Below are 18101 nucleotides of genomic sequence, written 5' to 3'. Positions count from 1 at the left end.
GAATCAGCCAATCAGAATCTAGTTCAATCCGATTGGCCGATCCAATCAGCCAATCAGATTGAGCTCGCATTCTATTGGCTGATCGGAACAGCCAATAGAATGCGAGCTCAATCTGATTGGCTGATTGGATCAGCCAATCGGATTGAACTTGATTCTGATTGGCTGATTCCATCAGCCAATCAGAAAATTCCTACCTTAATTCCGATTGGCTGATAGAATCCTATCAGCCAATCGGAATTCGAGGGACGCCATCTTGGATGACGTCCCTTAAAGGAACAGTCATTCGTCGTTCAGTCGTCGGTCCGGATGGATGTTCCGCGTTGTATGTCTTCAGGATCCTGCCGCTTCGCTCCGGATGGAAGAAGATCGAAGATGCCGCTTGGAGAAGATGTTTGCCGGTCCGGATGTCCTCTTCTTGCCGGATAGGAGGAAGACTTTGGAGCCTCTTCTGGACCGGATTATGGATCGCCAACCCCCGCTTGGGTTGGATGAAGATGTTGGAGCCAGGACGGATCGGTGAACCTGGTATGGTGAAGACAAGGTAGGAAGATCTTCAGGGGCTTAGTGTTAGGTTTCTTTAAGGGGGTTTGGGTTAGATTAGGGGTATGTGGGTGGTGGGTTGTAATGTTGGGGGGGGGGGTATTGTATGTTTTTTTTTACAGGCAAAAGAGCTGAAATTCTTGGGGCATGCCCCGCAAAGGGCCCTGTTCAGGGCTGGTAAGGTAAAAGAGCTTGTAACTTTTTTAATTTAGAATAGGGTAGGGAATTTTTTATTTTGGGGGGCTTTGTTATTTTATTAGGGGGCTTAGAGTAGGTGTAATTAGTTTAAAATTGTTGTAATATTTTTCTTATGTTTGTAAATATTTTTTTATTTTCTGTAACTTAGTTCTTTTTTATTTTTTGTACTTTAGCTAGTTTATTTAATTGTATTTATTTGTAGGAATTGTGTTTAATTAATTTATTGATAGTGTAGTGTTAGTTTAATTGTAGATAATTGTAGGTAGTTTATTTAATTATTTTATTGATAGGGTAGTGTTAGGTTTAATTATAACTTAGGTTAGGATTTATTTTACAGGTAAATTTGTTATTATTTTAACTAGGTAACTATTAAATAGTTCTTAACTATTTAATAGCTATTGTACCTGGTTAAAATAATTACAAAGTTGCCTGTAAAATAAATATTAATCCTAAAATAGCTATAATGTAATTATAATTTATATTGTAGCTATATTAGGATTTATTTTACAGGTAAGTATTTAGCTTTAAATAGGAATAATTTATTTAATAAGAGTTAATTTATTTCGTTAGATTTAAATTATATTTAACTTAGGGGGGTGTTAGTGTTAGGGTTAGACTTAGCTTTAGGGGTTAATACATTTATTAGAATAGCGGTGAGCTCCGGTCGGCAGATTAGGGGTTAATAATTGAAGTTAGGTGTCGGCGATGTTAGGGAGGGCAGATTAGGGGTTAATACTATTTATGATAGGGTTAGTGAGGCGGATTAGGGGTTAATACATTTATTATAGTAGCGCTCAGGTCCGCTCGGCAGATTAGGGGTTAATAAGTGTAGGCAGGTGTCGGCGACGTTGAGGGGGGCAGATTAGGGGTTAATAAATATAATATAGGGGTCGGCGATGTTAGGGGCAGCAGATTAGGGGTACATAGGGATAACGTAGGTGGCGGCGATTTGCGGTCGGAAGATTAGGGGTTAATTATTTTAAGTAGCTGGCGGCGACGTTGTGGGGGGCAAGTTAGGGGTTAATAAATGTAATACAGGGGTCGGCGGGGTTAGGGGCAGCAGATTAGGGGTACATAAATATAACGTAGGTGGCGGTTGGCAGATTAGGGGTTAAAAATTTTAATCGAGTGGCGGCGAAGTGGGGGGACCTCGGTTTAGGGGTACATAGGTAGTTTATGGGTGTTAGTGTACTTTAGGGTACAGTAGTTAAGAGCTTTATAAACCGGCGTTAGCCAGAAAGCTCTTAACTCCTGCTTTTTTCAGGCGGCTGGAGTTTTGTCGTTAGAGCTCTAACGCTCACTTCGGAAACGACTCTAAATACCGGCGTTAGAAAGATCCCATTGAAAAGATAGGCTACGCAAATGGCGTAGGGGGATCTGCGGTATGGAAAAGTCGCGGCTGAAAAGTGAGCGTTAGACCCTTTAATCACTGACTCCAAATACCAGCGGGCAGCCAAAACCAGCGTTAGGAGCCTCTAACGCTGGTTTTGACGGCTACCGCCGAACTCCAAATCTAGGCCTTCATTACAACTGTTACAAAGCTGAGCTGGTTTTAACATTCTCTTAAACCAGAAAATGGTTGATTATTAATGTAAACTGAAAATGCCCAGAAATGTTATCGGACCTGCTGCAAAAAACAACAAAATAAATACAATTGGTGTTATTAATGCAGAGCCAAAAGTAATTTGCAGTACAACTAGGTTTTCTAAATGATTCCTAATGAATTAGAATAACACTTGAATTTGAAATTCCCACACTTTGCAGAGTTCTTCAGAGTGGAGTAAACACTAACATTATATGTGACATATTTTCTGTCACACATACAGGCTTACACCATTTTGCTACAATTTATAAATATAAGCCATGTAATACAATGTAGCACATTTACTATTAAAAGAAACATTAGATTGTTAATCTATACAAATAGTAATTATTCTTGCCACTGACCATTCTAGCATTAAAATACATTATTCCAAATATTCAAGAGAAAACTAAATTTTATTTCATAGCAGACACTTATGACTAATTATGTTACCATGGAAAATGCTAATCACAGAATGTTTGCTAAAATAAATTAAAATTTCAGCTGCAATTAGTCCTAAATTTCCAAAATAGCAAAATAACTACTACTATAACATTACATTCATTATATTACTTACCTACCTCAAAACTGACAGATCCATTGTGGTCTGTATCAAATGCATTAAACAGAAAGTGTGCATAAGTCGAAGCATCTATAATAGAAACAGAAATACTTTAGATTAACTATTGTCCATGTCTGAATTTTTCTTTTCAAATATAACACCATGCAATGATGTAATGATATAAAAATAAATCAGATATTTAACAATTCCTTTAATATTTAGATAGGAAGCTAAGTATAATGGCAATAATTATTTCTGTTTTAATACTAAGGTTTAACAGTGAAAAACTCTTAATTAGAAGGTTGTGCATGAAAGAAATAACTATCAATATCAATTAATGGTTTTGAAGCAGCCCATGAGCTCTACTTTCAATTGCTTTTACTGCCCGTTCTGAATAAAAGGATTCTACTGTAAAACTTGCCATTTCTACTAATTTTTTTGACAGACATAGTACTGAACTTTCATCTGGAAATTGGACCACTCCTGTTGTGCTGAGCTCAATGATAAAGTGATGTTGTAAAGCGGCAGTAGACGTGTGGTTGTATGTAAACCTCAGTACTTTCCCATGTGACTTAAAGGGACATAAAACCCCCAAAAAATATTTCATAATTTAGATAGAGAATATAATTTTAAACAACTTTTCAATTTACTTATTTTATTTAATTTGCTTCCTTCTCTTGTTATCCTTTGCTGAAATGTTTATCTAGACAAGTTCATGAGCAGCAGAGAACCTAGGTTCTAGCTTCTGATTGGTGGCTGCATATATATTGTGATTGGCTCACCCATGTGTTCAGTTAGAAACCAGTAGTGCATTGCTGCTCCTTCAACAAATGATACCAAGAGAATGAAACAAATTGGATAATAGACGTAAATTAGAAAGTGGATTAAAATTGTATTCTCTATCTGAATCATGAATATAAAAAAAAAATTGGGTTTCATGTCCCTTTAAAATTTCCCTTTGGAATTATTGGATTCTGAGCGGGCACTAACGAGAAACAGAACAAAAGGATAGACATATAGACTTAGAACAAGACAGACACTATATTAAAGGTTGAGAGACGACAACTAACTGCTGATGACTATAGCTACCTACGGGAGGTGGGGCTCTCCCTCTACAGATCGGCAGTGGACGATATGGATGAGCAGGCAAGTTGATGTTTGATGTTACATTGAATGAGGGAAAGGGGGGGGGAGTTAACTATTTATTGTTGCAGTTTATTGTGGGGGAGGGACGGGGGGAAAAGTTTTAAGAAAACGTGTTAAAGCAACATGGAGAGTAAGGGGATGTCACGAAAATTTCCATATCTTTGGGTACTGATCTGCTACGTTCCCGAATCCATGTTGCTACTAATGAAAGTATGTTTAATCACACGAACTGTTAAAATGTACTGGTCTACATAACTAACCATCAGCTACTTTAGAGGCAGACCTAGCTACCTTCAAACTTTGAATGTGGAACCATAGCATCTAACATAGACTCTCAAATGATGGACTTCTACCGAGAAAGTAATGAGAAGATGTTATTTGTATGTGAATTGTATAAGGTGTGATATACTCTTTTTATGTTTTGCAATAAAAATTATTTCAACTAAAATTTCCCTTTGGGACAAGAAATATTTTTTTCCATTCCTATCTCCAGAGAATATATTCTGTGTGCTATGCAAAATACCTGCTAAACTACAATTTTCCTTTTACATATACATTTTCTCAAAAACATTTTATTTCATCTTTTTTGCAATGGGTCCAAAGAGAGAGAAAAAGAGAGAAAGAGAGAGAAAGAGAGAGAAAGAGAGAGAAAGAGAGAGGAGAGAGAGAGAGAGAGAGAGAGAGAGAGAGAGAGATTTGGCCCTGAATTTTGTTCATTCTACACAAAGAGTATATTTCAACCTTTAAACAACAGTGGCAAATTGTGAATGATCAATATTCTTAATTTTCAATCAAAAATATTATTTAGTAAAGATCTCCATATAGTAAATAATTAATCTTTTAGATGCTATGTATTGTAACTAGGCTGATATTGTTCAGTCAGTGGGTTGGTCTGTCCTCGTCTCTGAAATGATGTAAAGGGCATGTCACTAAGTTAAAATATCAAATAAAATTGATTCCTTGTACTAATTTGACCTGTGATTAGAAGGATTATTTAGTGATAATAATTCTTATTCACCCATTTCGTATTTCTGCAAACACTGCTCATGTACTATACTATAAAGGAAGGCACTACAGGCCACTCCCAGCTATTTTGCATATTGCATTGATAAGCCTAGTAGGTATAACTATATACTTTTATGTTGAGTAGACACATTTCAAACATATTTATAGGTTTTAATTCCTGACAATTTCTGTTTCTACTAATATGGAGTATAGTAATGTGGGTTGCAGCTTTATTTATGTTTAATTTTTTTATTGTTATTGTAAAATGTAATAGAAATATTAAACCATAATGAGTATTGTCTAACTCTTTCCTTTTCACTGCTGCTTGCATACATTTAGCCCTTTTAGACCAGCTTCCTGATACAACAGTATGCAGGAGTTATATCATATAGAGTTACAGGACTGTAGCCATATTTTGAAGAGGATTCTCCACCAAAGAGATAATTGGTTACCCAAAAAGTAATAGTCCTTGCAGAAGAAAGTGTTGGCTTGTTCCAGCAGTATTTAGTTGCTAAATCACCTGCATTGTGTGGCTCACCTGTGATCTGCTAGTGTTTGTGATCTTTTTGTGTCCTTATTATACTTGTATGTTACTTGTTATGGCTGCATATTAAAGGGAAAGTGATTTAGTGTCAGCAACTATTTTTCTATGTATGCATTTGTTTTACCTGTAAGCCAATCCATCTCAAGTGGTCCAAATTATAGGTTGCTTCACCATTTTTAATTTTCCTTTTTTTGAGTGATTACATCTATGTATTGGTATTGCAAACCCCCCAGTTTTTTTATTTTTGTTTTACTTGGTTTAACCCCAGTGGCCATTTTTCTGTCATTGTGCACAGCAAATTTTGGTTATACAGATGTTTATGGAAACCTCAATATCTCAGCTCAGGATGGTCCTAGTCCATTGAAACAAAAACTGATATCTAGAGCACATTATAAAGCACAAGTACATATACAAATATTTGTATATTCTTGTTTCATAGACTTCAGAAAGTAATGGGCATTCCAGCCAAATTTGGAATCCACATGGATACATTTCAGTTTTAAATAGAAGCATTTTTGTAATATACATATATTAGCAAACATGCTTCTAATTAAAGCTATAGCTGTTTTAAAAGTGTATTTAAGTATGCACCGTGCACCAACATTTTAAACACAAGACTTGCTCAAAGAGCCTAAGCTATTTGTACCATCTGCTAATGACTCAATTTCTTAATTGCTCACATGATGCAAGCCTCACTGGTGCTCTGTGCAGTTGCAGTTTTTAAAATACTGGTGCACTGTGATCTAATTAAGCTTCAGAGAAAAATTATAACACTAAAATAGTGATCACTTTTACTAGTAGCATTTTTGCCAATACATGTATATTGCAAATAAGTTTCTATTCAAAGATGTAATTAATCTACAGTATGTGCATTTCAATTTTGACCGGAAAATCCCTTTAAGTACTAATGTGATCATCAAGATTTGATCAATTTATAATGGTAAGGGTTCAAGTCTAAGTAAGTAAGTATAGTGTGTTTGCTGAACATTTAAGCATTGAGACTTCTCTTATTTTTTTTCCTATGGGAAAGTACAATTTTTTTCCACTCAAGTTCATGTTAATTATCTCTTGTGGAGAACCAGATAGGAATTTTCACAGATATAAATCTTATATGGTAGCATTCTGTTGTTGAAAAAAATATTGAGGTTGAGATTCCATTGGTTACAAAGGTTACCTACTTTATTCATACGTTTTGAGAATTGAGCACAATATAAGCATAAAACTAATAAAAATGATCAGTATTTTACTGTAATTATATTTATAAGGCAACAATTTCTACTTCATTTTATATTGGCAACAGCAAAGCATGATCTATTATGTTGGTACAAGCACAATCATGACATTAGGGCAGGAAGACTTGTCTCTGCATGTCTGGGAATGACCAAACCTGTAAGAGTGCGTACAAAGCTTATTGTGTTGATGGCATTCATGTGAGTTAGATGCTAGGAGCTGAAGTGTGTTAGTTTCAAGTGATGCATGAATAGATTTTTCTAAATATGGAAATACAGTATTTAATTGGGTGTTTTTTAAATGAACATTGTTATAAACAGAGCTATGATATTGTTTCTCCTGTGATAAAAGAAGTAAATGACTACAGCTTAAAAGAAAATGAGTTACTGATTTATTTTAAGTGAAAACAAATTTCTATTGAAATATCAGTAACAGTTGCTGTAATCCATTGGGATATTACAAAAAAAAAAAAAAACTATTGGAAAGGACTACAATAAATTTGATTAGAACACAAATGAAAGGCAAATAATTACCCTCTAAAAGTTGTTCCTGGTAGGTCTCACTATGTCCCACCTGCTACAAAAAAATGCTTGTGATTGAAAAAAAGATATATGTATGGAGAAGAGTGAGGACAATGTATTACCCACAAATTCTATTTACAAGGTTGACTTAGCTTCTGCTGCTCTTGGTGTATCCCCTGCATCCATGATTAGGAAGATAAGTGCTTTGAGAGCTAAAGTAGGAAGTATTTCTAAAAGTTTGAAAATAATTTTATATCAAAAGCGAGGAAGTAAGTGAACTTCATGAACTGAAACTCAAGGACAGGTTCGATAAGTGTGAGCGAATTCCGGGTATAAGAAAATGTCACCATTTTCAGGCAGTATCACAGTGTGCTATCAGGTGCTTCTTTACATCTGTATCACAAGAGTTTGAAGAACATGCAGTAATTAAATCTGTCCCATCCAGATCCTAAGGAATAATGACTTGTGTCTATGATAACCAGTGGTGGTTAGGTTTGATTGAGGATATCAGTGAGGAAAACTATGATGTTTTGTAAAATTCTTCCACCCACCTGGACCAAGAACATCATTCAAGATCTACTGAGGACAAAGCATTGGCTCCTATGAACAATGTTCTTAGAAAACTAACACCTTCTTAGTTGACTAGTTGACTATTGCCACTAGAAGCTCCAACAACATTTACGAGAGACTGAGTGAGTAAATCTAACAGCTTCTAATCAAACATGTAGCTTGAACTTGTGTGAACATCATAAACATAATTACTGAAAAAATACTGTACGTTTTTATTATTTCTTATGCTTATATTACATCTATTCATTTCTCAAAATGAATGAATAAAGTAGTCTTTTCCCAGATTTATATGTGCCCTAGCTCTGTAACCAATGGAATCTCAAACTAAAACTTTTTACATCAGAATGCTGCCATAGAGGACTTAAATATGTGAAAAATGTAGGTTTCTTTCTGGTCCCCCACTAGAGATCATAAACACAAAATTGAGGGGAAATGTTAGAAAAAGTCTCAAAATAGAAATTTTCTGCATGCATACTAAACTTACCTAAGTACCCCATAAAACAAATTTATGACGGAGACCCAAGCCCTTCCCATTATAAATTGACCCTAAAAGTGTGTCATGATCCACCAGGGATTTGGTAGCAGAGTGGAACTCAGGTACAGCGGAACAGACTAAACAAGGCCAGGTGAAGAATCTAATGCAGGGCAGAGTAGAAGTCCTGGTCAGGAGGTTCAGTAGGTCGGGGCAGGTGGCAGTAAGGCAGATCAATAAACAATCTGAGTCAGAACCAAGGAGAGACAGAATGATGGGGAACAGGACAGGAACTGAAAATACAGAGCAAGATGAATGCCAGTAATCAAGACAGAGCAAGAATAGCCAAGCAACTGTTGGGGTGTGTACTGGGGTATAGGGTATGAAGGTCAGGTGACGGGGATTTACCTGTAGGCGAGGCTTCCACAATGACCTTAAGTCACACCCTGGGAATCAGCGTCATCTAGGACAGTCCCAGCTCCGCCAATCATCACACCCCACCTTGTGCAGTGTTTGGTAGGTTGTTTTGCATTAGCGGTCGTGTTTTTGGACAGACTGCGATGCAGCAGTGGGTGCCCAGCCCACGTTTGGAGCAGAGAAGACAATGGTTTGAAGGGACTGAGCCGACCTTTAGGACACCATGAGCGCCCTAGGGCAGGTACGTTCCACGAGGCACTATGACAAAGTGGAACTTTTAAGCAATCTTAATCATTACATTAGCACTTAAGTTCTATGTCTAAGTATATGGAACAAGAATTGGCAAAAATGTTTATATATGTACATGTACTTTGTCATGTGCTCTAGACATCAGATTTTGTTTCAAGGAGCTAGGACAATCTTGAGCTGAGATATTAAGGTTTCTGTAAACATATGTATGACCAATATCTTGGCCCCATGACACAAAGATGGCCACTGTAGTTAAACCAAGCAAAATAAATAAAAAACTAGTGGTTTTTCAATACCAATACATAGGCCTCTATTTAACAAAGGTCTTGCGGACCTGATCCTACAGTGCGGATCAGGTCCGCAAGACCTCGCTGAATGCAGAGAGCAATACGCTCTCCATATTCAGCATTGCACCAGCAGCTCACAAGAGCTGCTGGTGCAACGCCGCCCCCTGCAGACTCGTGGCCAATCAGCCACCAGCAGGGGGGTGTCAATCAGCCCGATCGTACTTGATCGGGTTGAATTCCGGCAATGTCTGTCCGCCTGCTCAGAGCAGGAAGACAGGGTTATGGAGCAGCGGTCTTTGTGACCGCTGCTTCATAACTGCTGTTTCTGGTGAGCCTGCAGGCTCGCCAGAAACACGGGGCATCAAGCTCCATTCGGAGCTTGATAAATAGGCCCCATAGAGTTAATCACTCAAAAAAATTTAGGAAAATTAAAAATGGTCAAGCAACCAACTTGAGATGACTTGACCCCTGTAGTATTTTTATTGTATCTTTATTCTTGAGTTGTAGTTTGGTGCAAAACATTGTAAAGCTATTTTTATGCAAATATATATCACATTTAGCTACTTTATAGCAGAAACAACTGTTTTAATCTTTGTACTAGGTCAAGCTAGGTCTGGAGAAATTAAAAGGCTGTTAGATTGACAGTCTGATTTTTCAATTCTTGTAGCCATTGATTAATGTCTGCATTCCCTGACATTTTCATATTCCTTATTTAACTTCTAAAGTGATCTTTCCTCTCCTGCTGCAGAGATAAGTGTATTAGCCTAAATCTAGGAATTTTTAGCTTGAAGTAATATTTTTTTTTCTTTGCCATGTAACAGGAAATAATGACTCATATAGTGTAGGAATCCAATAAATGAGCCTAAATTAAGAAATAAATACTAATTGATTAAGCTAGTTTGCCATATGTTAGAGATAGTATACATTATGTGATACCAGAAGTACATTGTCTGCTCTGAGTTAATTTCTTGGGTATAATATTAATTTGGAGTTATTTTGCTTCAGCTTTTGTTGTAGATCCTGATGTGTTCTGTCATACCAATTCTATGATACCTTCTTATTTGGTCTTTCTTAGTTCACACTTTAGGAGAAAACAAAGCCAAGTGCAAATTAAATTTTTTTGTTTACATTGACTTTCTTAACAGCTGTTTTAGCTTTTGGCCAAATATATATTTAATACTTCTGGTTGTCCTACCAACATAACTTCCATTTCATCACATGTAAAATACAATGGCTGACATTTTAACAACGCACATTTCATACAGACCCCTTGAAAATATAAGACTAGATCATCCAGGAAGGTTTACAGATTGATGATGAAGTTACCCTTTCAGAGTCTAATTCCATAACAGTCATGTTAAAACTTTACCAATGGACAAAGCTCCCAGTGTATACAATATTGTTTTGATAGGTTGTGAGTTAGGCTTTATCAAGCCTCCTATGAGTATTCAAGTTTATTTATCTCTTACTTTGCTGGGTATCCTGTGAAGGGAAAGCTTTCTGCTTAATCATTCAGAAAAATCAGTTTATTTGTATTTATATCCATTAAAAATATATACTATATATATACTTGAAAAACTGAACCAAGGTTTGAGTCATCTTTGATTTGGAATTGGGTCACTTCAGTAATACCATGGATTTGAAGGATGAATGTGTCCATAATTCCCATCGATCCAAATTGTTTCTATGCTTCTGTTCAGTTTGATCAAAGTTGTAAAAGCCTTTTCCAGAGTCTACCCTATGAATGACTATTTATCATGGTAATAAGATTTTTATAATTAATAATTTTATAGAAAGCCAACAAGTTATGTAGCTCTGAGTAGTGAAGTACATAGTGTTTACATTACAAACCTTTTATTAAGTGAGGTAGGAGAGACATTATAAGGGCCAAGCTTGAAAGCAAACATACAATCTAATGTACATTAATGGGGAGAGGAGAAAGTACAATATCTAAATTAAATGGAGGAGGTTAGTAGAAGGATACACATTAGCACAATGGCTTAATTATTAGTGTTCCGTGTCAAGATTATACTTATTGTATCATCAAGTGTTTGTAAGAGGGTTTATTTTTGAGAGTACAATAGGTTTAGAGCATTGTTTCTCAACCGCAATCCTCAAGTACTCTCAACAAGCCAGGGTTTCATTATAGCTTAACCAGTGCGCAGGTGAAATAATCAGCTCATGAGTGAGAGCAGGTGAGTAACCATGGTGTTACTGATCAGCTGATTACATCACCTGTGCACTGGTTCAGCTATAATGAAAACTTGGCCTGTAGTGGGGGGTTTTAAATTTCAAAATATAATGTAGAGAAATGTAAACTCAAGTAACAGGTTAAATACAAGGTATCACTTTAGCAGAAACATCTTTGCAAATGCAAGCACATCATATCATTTCCCCAAATAGTATTTGAAATCTACTGCAGTGTACGTCATATGCCAAATGACCCTTTCCACTTTCCATAATATACAAAATAAAACTGTAGGTTATACAAGTGGAATATTATGCAGGAAATAAAAAACTAATATCCAAAGTGAATGAAACTGCAATTTATGTAATGCTATACTGAGCTAAATTTGTCTCATTATTTTCTTAATTAAGTGAATACAAATCAAAATGCTATTTTGTACCTTTAGATATACTTAGCAAAGTTCCATAATAACACGAGGCTATGCACGTCTGTCATTGTAAGAGGAATTAACTTGGGATATTTCTAGGGCTATTAACTAGATCATTGTTTGCAAAACTGCTACTTTAGGATATAAACATACAAAGCTATTGTGGAGACTAGTAGTAACTAAATTGTTTTATATTCCCCCTTAATTGTTAATAATAAATATTTAAGTATCTGCACAATTCAGACCAACATAATATTCAATTTAAATGACCGCTGATTATTTCAAGAACAAATAGAAAGGAACAAATCTCTATGCTGCCAAATATAGTAGTTTGTATTTTACATATACAATGACTAACAAGAGTGATACATAGTAAAATACAGATATCACAATTACAAGCCAAAATAATTTGTATGTTTTATTTAACAATTGCACTACACAATGAAATTATTCTAAATCAAGCATCCTCTATGTTTATAAAATTGCATATTCATAGTTTTTAAAACTAGACAAAATAAAATACAAAGTCTCAAGATGCCCATTTGGCTGAAATCATCACAGAGAAAAGTGCCAATGTTGTTACCAGTTAACATCTGCTGTCTGCATTATTTACATATTCTCATTACAGGCAAAAGCATATCCGAAACTGTGCTATGCCTTATCAGTGTTGTATAGGGTAAAACACTGATAAACAGAGCCTTATGTTTTTAAATATGCAGTAGGATGTTTAAGAACACAAACTATATTCCCAGAAGTAACCATGGAAAATTAACTATTGAGGTTCAAAAATCCTGTTTAGATGATGTCATGAAAAATATATTGTTTTACTTACCACCATGTGGAAAGAACTGAGCGTAAATATCTTTAAAAGTCTCTTCATTTACAATTCCACTTGGACATTCCTGAAATAATAAAGATAAACAATATAGATGACTTTCTACTATTAAATATTATTAAGTAAAAAAATTTTGAAAAAAAATTATAAAATTTATCAGAATGTTCCCTACCTCATTTAGACTACAAGAGTAGCGCTATTTAGTAAACTTTTATTAAAAAAACTTTTAATGCGCATGAGTTAGTGCGTGTAATACAAGCTGAAAGTAAATAGTTTGTGCGCAAGTGAAACCTAATGTGTGCTAACTTTAGGACTTCAGCTATCGCAACCATGTTTACTTCTCCCCATAGAATTCAATGGCTCGTGATATTAAAAAAAAAACTAACACTATATTAAACCCACAGCGCTGTACCAACAGGAATTATGATTATTTCACATTCCAATGTTCTTCACATACAAAACAATTTTTGTTGTATTTTAAATACATATTCCAATATATATCTATATACTGTATATCTGTATATATATTCAAAAAGAAATATAGGTTTAGATATATATTTTAAATTAACATCATATATACTGTATATAGAAATATATATATATATACATATATGTATATATATATATATATATATAAAAAAATAATAAAGAACATTTTCTTCTATGTGAATAACATTAAAAAGTAAAATATGCATAACGCACTTCGGGTTTCATGCTGCAGGTCTAATGCGGTGTCAAGTTAGAGCACATGAAGAATTAGTTATCTTAAAGTACGTAATGTAAATATCACATATAAAATATTAAAAATATTAATAATTATTATACATGCTGTAAAAATGCATACAGTATATATTCAGATAATTTATTTGAATTTTTAAGAACATCTATAATAATTATTTAGATTAATTATTAACATTTTTCAATATTTTATATTGAATACACAATGCACCTTAATATAACTCATGTCAGGTTAACGTTCATGAAAAATTAGTGCTTTCCTGTTGGGTTTTGTGCACATAAACCTGACAGGAGTACACTAATTCTTCATGTTATTTAAATTAATCTCTATATGAATAATTCTTATCAGATAGTGTTTATATGAGTGTAACAGTTTTTTTTAAAAAAATGTATGTTGTGTTTAGTGCAACTTTTACTTCAGCCCTAACCTTTTACACGAGGTCTTCAGTCGCTAGCCAGAGACACGTTAAATGTGATTGTGTTCAAACAAATGCGTTTATTTTCAACTTGTAATACACACACACAAATTGACACAGGCATGATATTGCTATATTTTGTGCACTTCAACTTTAATGCACCACTTAGCCCTCATTAATTCAGAATGTTTCCTACCTCGTGTATTAATTCAGAATGTTCCCTACCTCGTGTATTAATTCAGAATGTTCCCTACCTCATTTATTAATTCATAATATTCCCTACCTCGTGTATTAATTCAGAATGTTCCCTACCTCATTTATTAATTCATATTATTCCCTACCTCGTGTATCAATTCAGAACATTCCCTACCTCATTTATTAATTCATAATATTCCCTACCTTGTGTATCAATTCAGAATGTTCCCTACCTTGTATATTAATTCAGAATATTCCTTACCTCGTGTATCAATTCAGAACGTTCCCTACCTCATTTATTAATTCATAATATTCCCTACCTCGTGTATCAATTCAGAACATTCCCTACCTCATTTATTAATTCATAATATTCCCTACCTTGTGTATCAATTCAGAACGTTCCCTACCTTGTATATTAATTCAGAATATTCCTTACCTCGTGTATCAATTCAGAACGTTCCCTACCTCATTTATTAATTCATAATATTCCCTACCTCGTGTATCAATTCAGAACGTTTCCAACCTCGTGTATTAATTCAGAATATTCCTTACCTCGTGTATCAATTCAGAATGTTCCCTACCTTGTGTATTAATTCAGAATATTCCTTATCTTGTGTATCAATTCAGAACGTTCCCTACCTCATTTATTAATTCAGAATGTTCACTACCTCATTTATTGATTCAGATTATTCCCTACCTCATTTATTAATTCAGAATATTCCTTACCTCATTAATTAAAGGAATTTAAAACCACATTTTTTTCCTTTCATGATTCAGTCATGCAATTGCAACTATTGTTCATATGATCTTGTACTGAATTTGCTTTTAAATATGTGCATTACATTTTCATTGCCATGAAGTGGATGAGTGTCACAATTAGACTGTGATAAAATTATGATATGACTGTAAAGGTATACAAATAGCATATACTGTTATATAAAGATGTGTTAATGTGCAGTTAGTTAAAAAATGTTGTGTCCAAACTACACCTTTACTACCTAAATAATGGTGGTAATCATCACCAGAACAATCAGCAAATATCTATTAATTCTATTTAAATAAGACAGGGGCATATTTACCTTAACAGTTACATGAAAACTGATTGCTATCATTTAAAGTAAGAGGTATTATTGAAAAAAAAAAAAAACATTTGTCAGTACCTTTGCCATACTGTTTGGAAATTGCCTTACAAATCTTGCTTACTTTTAATAGGAAATGATGAAAGAGCAGTGGACACACCTGAGATGGCAGGGATATATACATTTCTCTCTGCAACCTCAGAAATCACTGATTTCCTTATAGCATGTCAGATACAGTTTTATTAATCTGCATTTGTTTAGCCTGAAGATTTATTTAATGTTTTTAATACAATAATTTTATTCTGTATATATGCATATTATGTACAGCATGCTCTTTGTCATTACTTGCATTGAATGTCATATTTTATATATGGACTTTTAGATTTGATAAGGTCAGTGAGGAGAGCAGCTTTAGTTGAAAAGAGGGCAATAAAAAGTCAGTAATAGAAAACAATTCCCAGAAAGGCTCTAACTTGTTTTTTTCCAAAAAGGCCTGGGCCAGTTCAGAATAGTTTTTACCTTATATATCAGGGGTTTCACCGTTTCCCTTCTTAAAAATATACTCAAGGTAATTAGCTTCAGTTGAACCAATAGTACAATTCATCCAGCTTTTTTTAAATATTATAAGTATTGCTTCAACTTATAGTCCAGACTATGAATCATGACATCATCCAAATATGCCGAGGGATATTGGAAAATTGCTAGAGCTTCATGGAGACCAAAGCAGTCATTCTTACTAAAGTCTGTCAGCGCAAAAATATCCTTTCCAAAACTAGACCAAAGGGTGTCACCTTGTACTGGAAAAAGGGTATCGGCATAGTAATTGTTGGCCCTCTTTGTTAGAGGTATTTGCCAATAACCTTTTGTGAGATCAATTGTAGAGAGAAATCTAGCCTTTACCAGTCTTTCCATCAGCTCATCAACACGTGGCATGGGATATAAATCAAATTTTTGAAAGTTTGTTAAACTTCCTAAAGTCATTAAAGAATCTAATGGAACCATCTGGTTTGGGTACAAAAAAAATTGTGCTGTACCAGTTACTGTGAGATTCTTCAATGACATCAAGCTATACTTTCTTTTTGCTTTTGCTCAGACAACTTCCTTTTTTGCCTCAGGAATTGTGTATGAATTTTACTTAGCAACTTTCATGTTTTCTAACTTGTTTAATTGAGAACACATCTTTTATTCTGCTACCATATTTTTAGCTTTCTGCATAGGTTCCACAGAATTTTTTCCAGGGGGAAGGGGGGCACGAAAAAGTGAAATGTGACCATTCAATATATATATATAAGGAAAGTCCAGCTCTTAGGGTTAAAGGGACATGAAACCCAAAATTTTTCTTTCATGATTTCGATAGAACATGCAATTTTAAACAACTTTCTAATTTACTTCTATTACCTAATGTGCTTCATTCTCTTGATATCCTTTGCTGAAACGCATATCTAGATAGGTTCAGTAGCTGCTGATTGGTGGTTGCACATAGATGCCTCATGTGATTGGCTAACCCATGTGCATTGCTATTTCTTCAACACAGGATATCTAAAGAATGAAGCAAATTAGATAATAGAAGTAAATTAGAAAGTTGTTTAAAATGGAATTCTCTATCTGAATCATGAAAGAAAAAATTTGGGTTTAATGTTCCTTTAATATTAAAGGCCAATAGGTTATAGACAAACCCTATTAAAAAATATATTAAGGTTTTGCCTAGTGTGCGGTAATCTAAAAATTTGAATTAAATAAAACAGAGCTTGTCAGTAGATTATATCCAGAACTACCTATTTAAAGCAAGAATTATAATAACAACTGTAACACAGAAAAAGAGACCATATGCTGCAAGCAAAAAGAACATATATTTATATAGTCTTAATTATCAAATACATGTGACAGAGCCAGAATCAGGATTACCTAGTGATACTAGGCAGGGTACACCTGTATTCAAAATAAATGCACATCAAAATATAGTATTCAGCTTTGTAAGGTGGGGAGTTGTTTTCCCAGCTCCTTTCACTTGGTGTCCCAGCCAAACCTCACCAACAGTGCTAAACTGGAAGCTTCTAAGTACATTTTAAAATGTTTTATACTGGATTTTTAGATCATCATCTGTGCATATTCTTCTTTATAGTAGTATATATGACATGCAGTTATACAAAATTGATGTATACTGTTAATTTAATATTCATTTATACTTTTTGTTTTGGGGGGGGGTAGTAATAAATCTTTTTATATAGACTTCAAACTTATAAATGAAACACAAAAGAGCTAACATAAGTTAACATATACATCTAAAGCCTAAAACTACTAGCAGTACATTACCTAAAATATGCAAAATTATAAATTTCTCTATTAGTGCTATTCGCAAGGAACAAACTATTCCAGTATGTGAGTAGGATGACTCAGCACAGAAAGTGTTAACTCAGAGCAAGCCATTGCCATTAATGAGATACCTTATTATTTGCTGCTGTTAAAAGATGGTGAGAGTGGAAATATATACATTATATATAACATGGAAGTGATGGTGCAGAGTTTAAGATCACTGGCACAGTGTACCCCTTCCCAAAGTAGCATTCATGCAGAGGGTCTGACCATACAAATAAATATATAACAGGGAAGTGATAGTGCAGGTTTAAGATCATTGATAAACAGTGCATTTCTCTACCTGTATAAAATGTCAATACTCCCAGCTGCCTTCCCCATTGTGTACAAGGGGCTCATAGCCTCATACATACAGTGCATTCCCTACCAGACACACATACACTACTTCCAGAAAGCTCACTCTTTACCACTGTGGAATGCATGCTAGGAATTAGAATCAAGAACTGCAGTGGCACAATACTGAGAATGAAACAGAGCTACAAATTTCAGAATGCTAGGTATCTCCCAGAATACTGTGCTTCTTTCTC

At 34.6% G+C, this 18101-nt stretch overlaps 1 protein-coding gene across 1 annotated transcript in view; it reads right to left on the bottom strand.

The window, feature by feature from the left end:
- The window catches only part of KCNIP4 (potassium voltage-gated channel interacting protein 4), a 763323-nt gene that overhangs the window by 74591 nt on the left and 670631 nt on the right, over nt 1-18101 (bottom strand). The window contains exons 4-5 of the mRNA XM_053704096.1: nt 12771-12840; nt 2902-2972 (exon numbers count right to left, since the gene is read on the bottom strand). Of these exons, the coding sequence (XP_053560071.1) occupies nt 2902-2972; nt 12771-12840 (141 nt within the window). The remainder of the gene's footprint in view (nt 1-2901; nt 2973-12770; nt 12841-18101) is intronic.

This window comes from Bombina bombina, chromosome 2 (assembly GCF_027579735.1).
Source record: "Bombina bombina isolate aBomBom1 chromosome 2, aBomBom1.pri, whole genome shotgun sequence".
NCBI lineage: Eukaryota > Metazoa > Chordata > Amphibia > Anura > Bombinatoridae > Bombina > Bombina bombina.
Note: the sequence above shows the minus strand (reverse complement) of the source record. Positions and strands in the feature narration are given on the sequence as shown.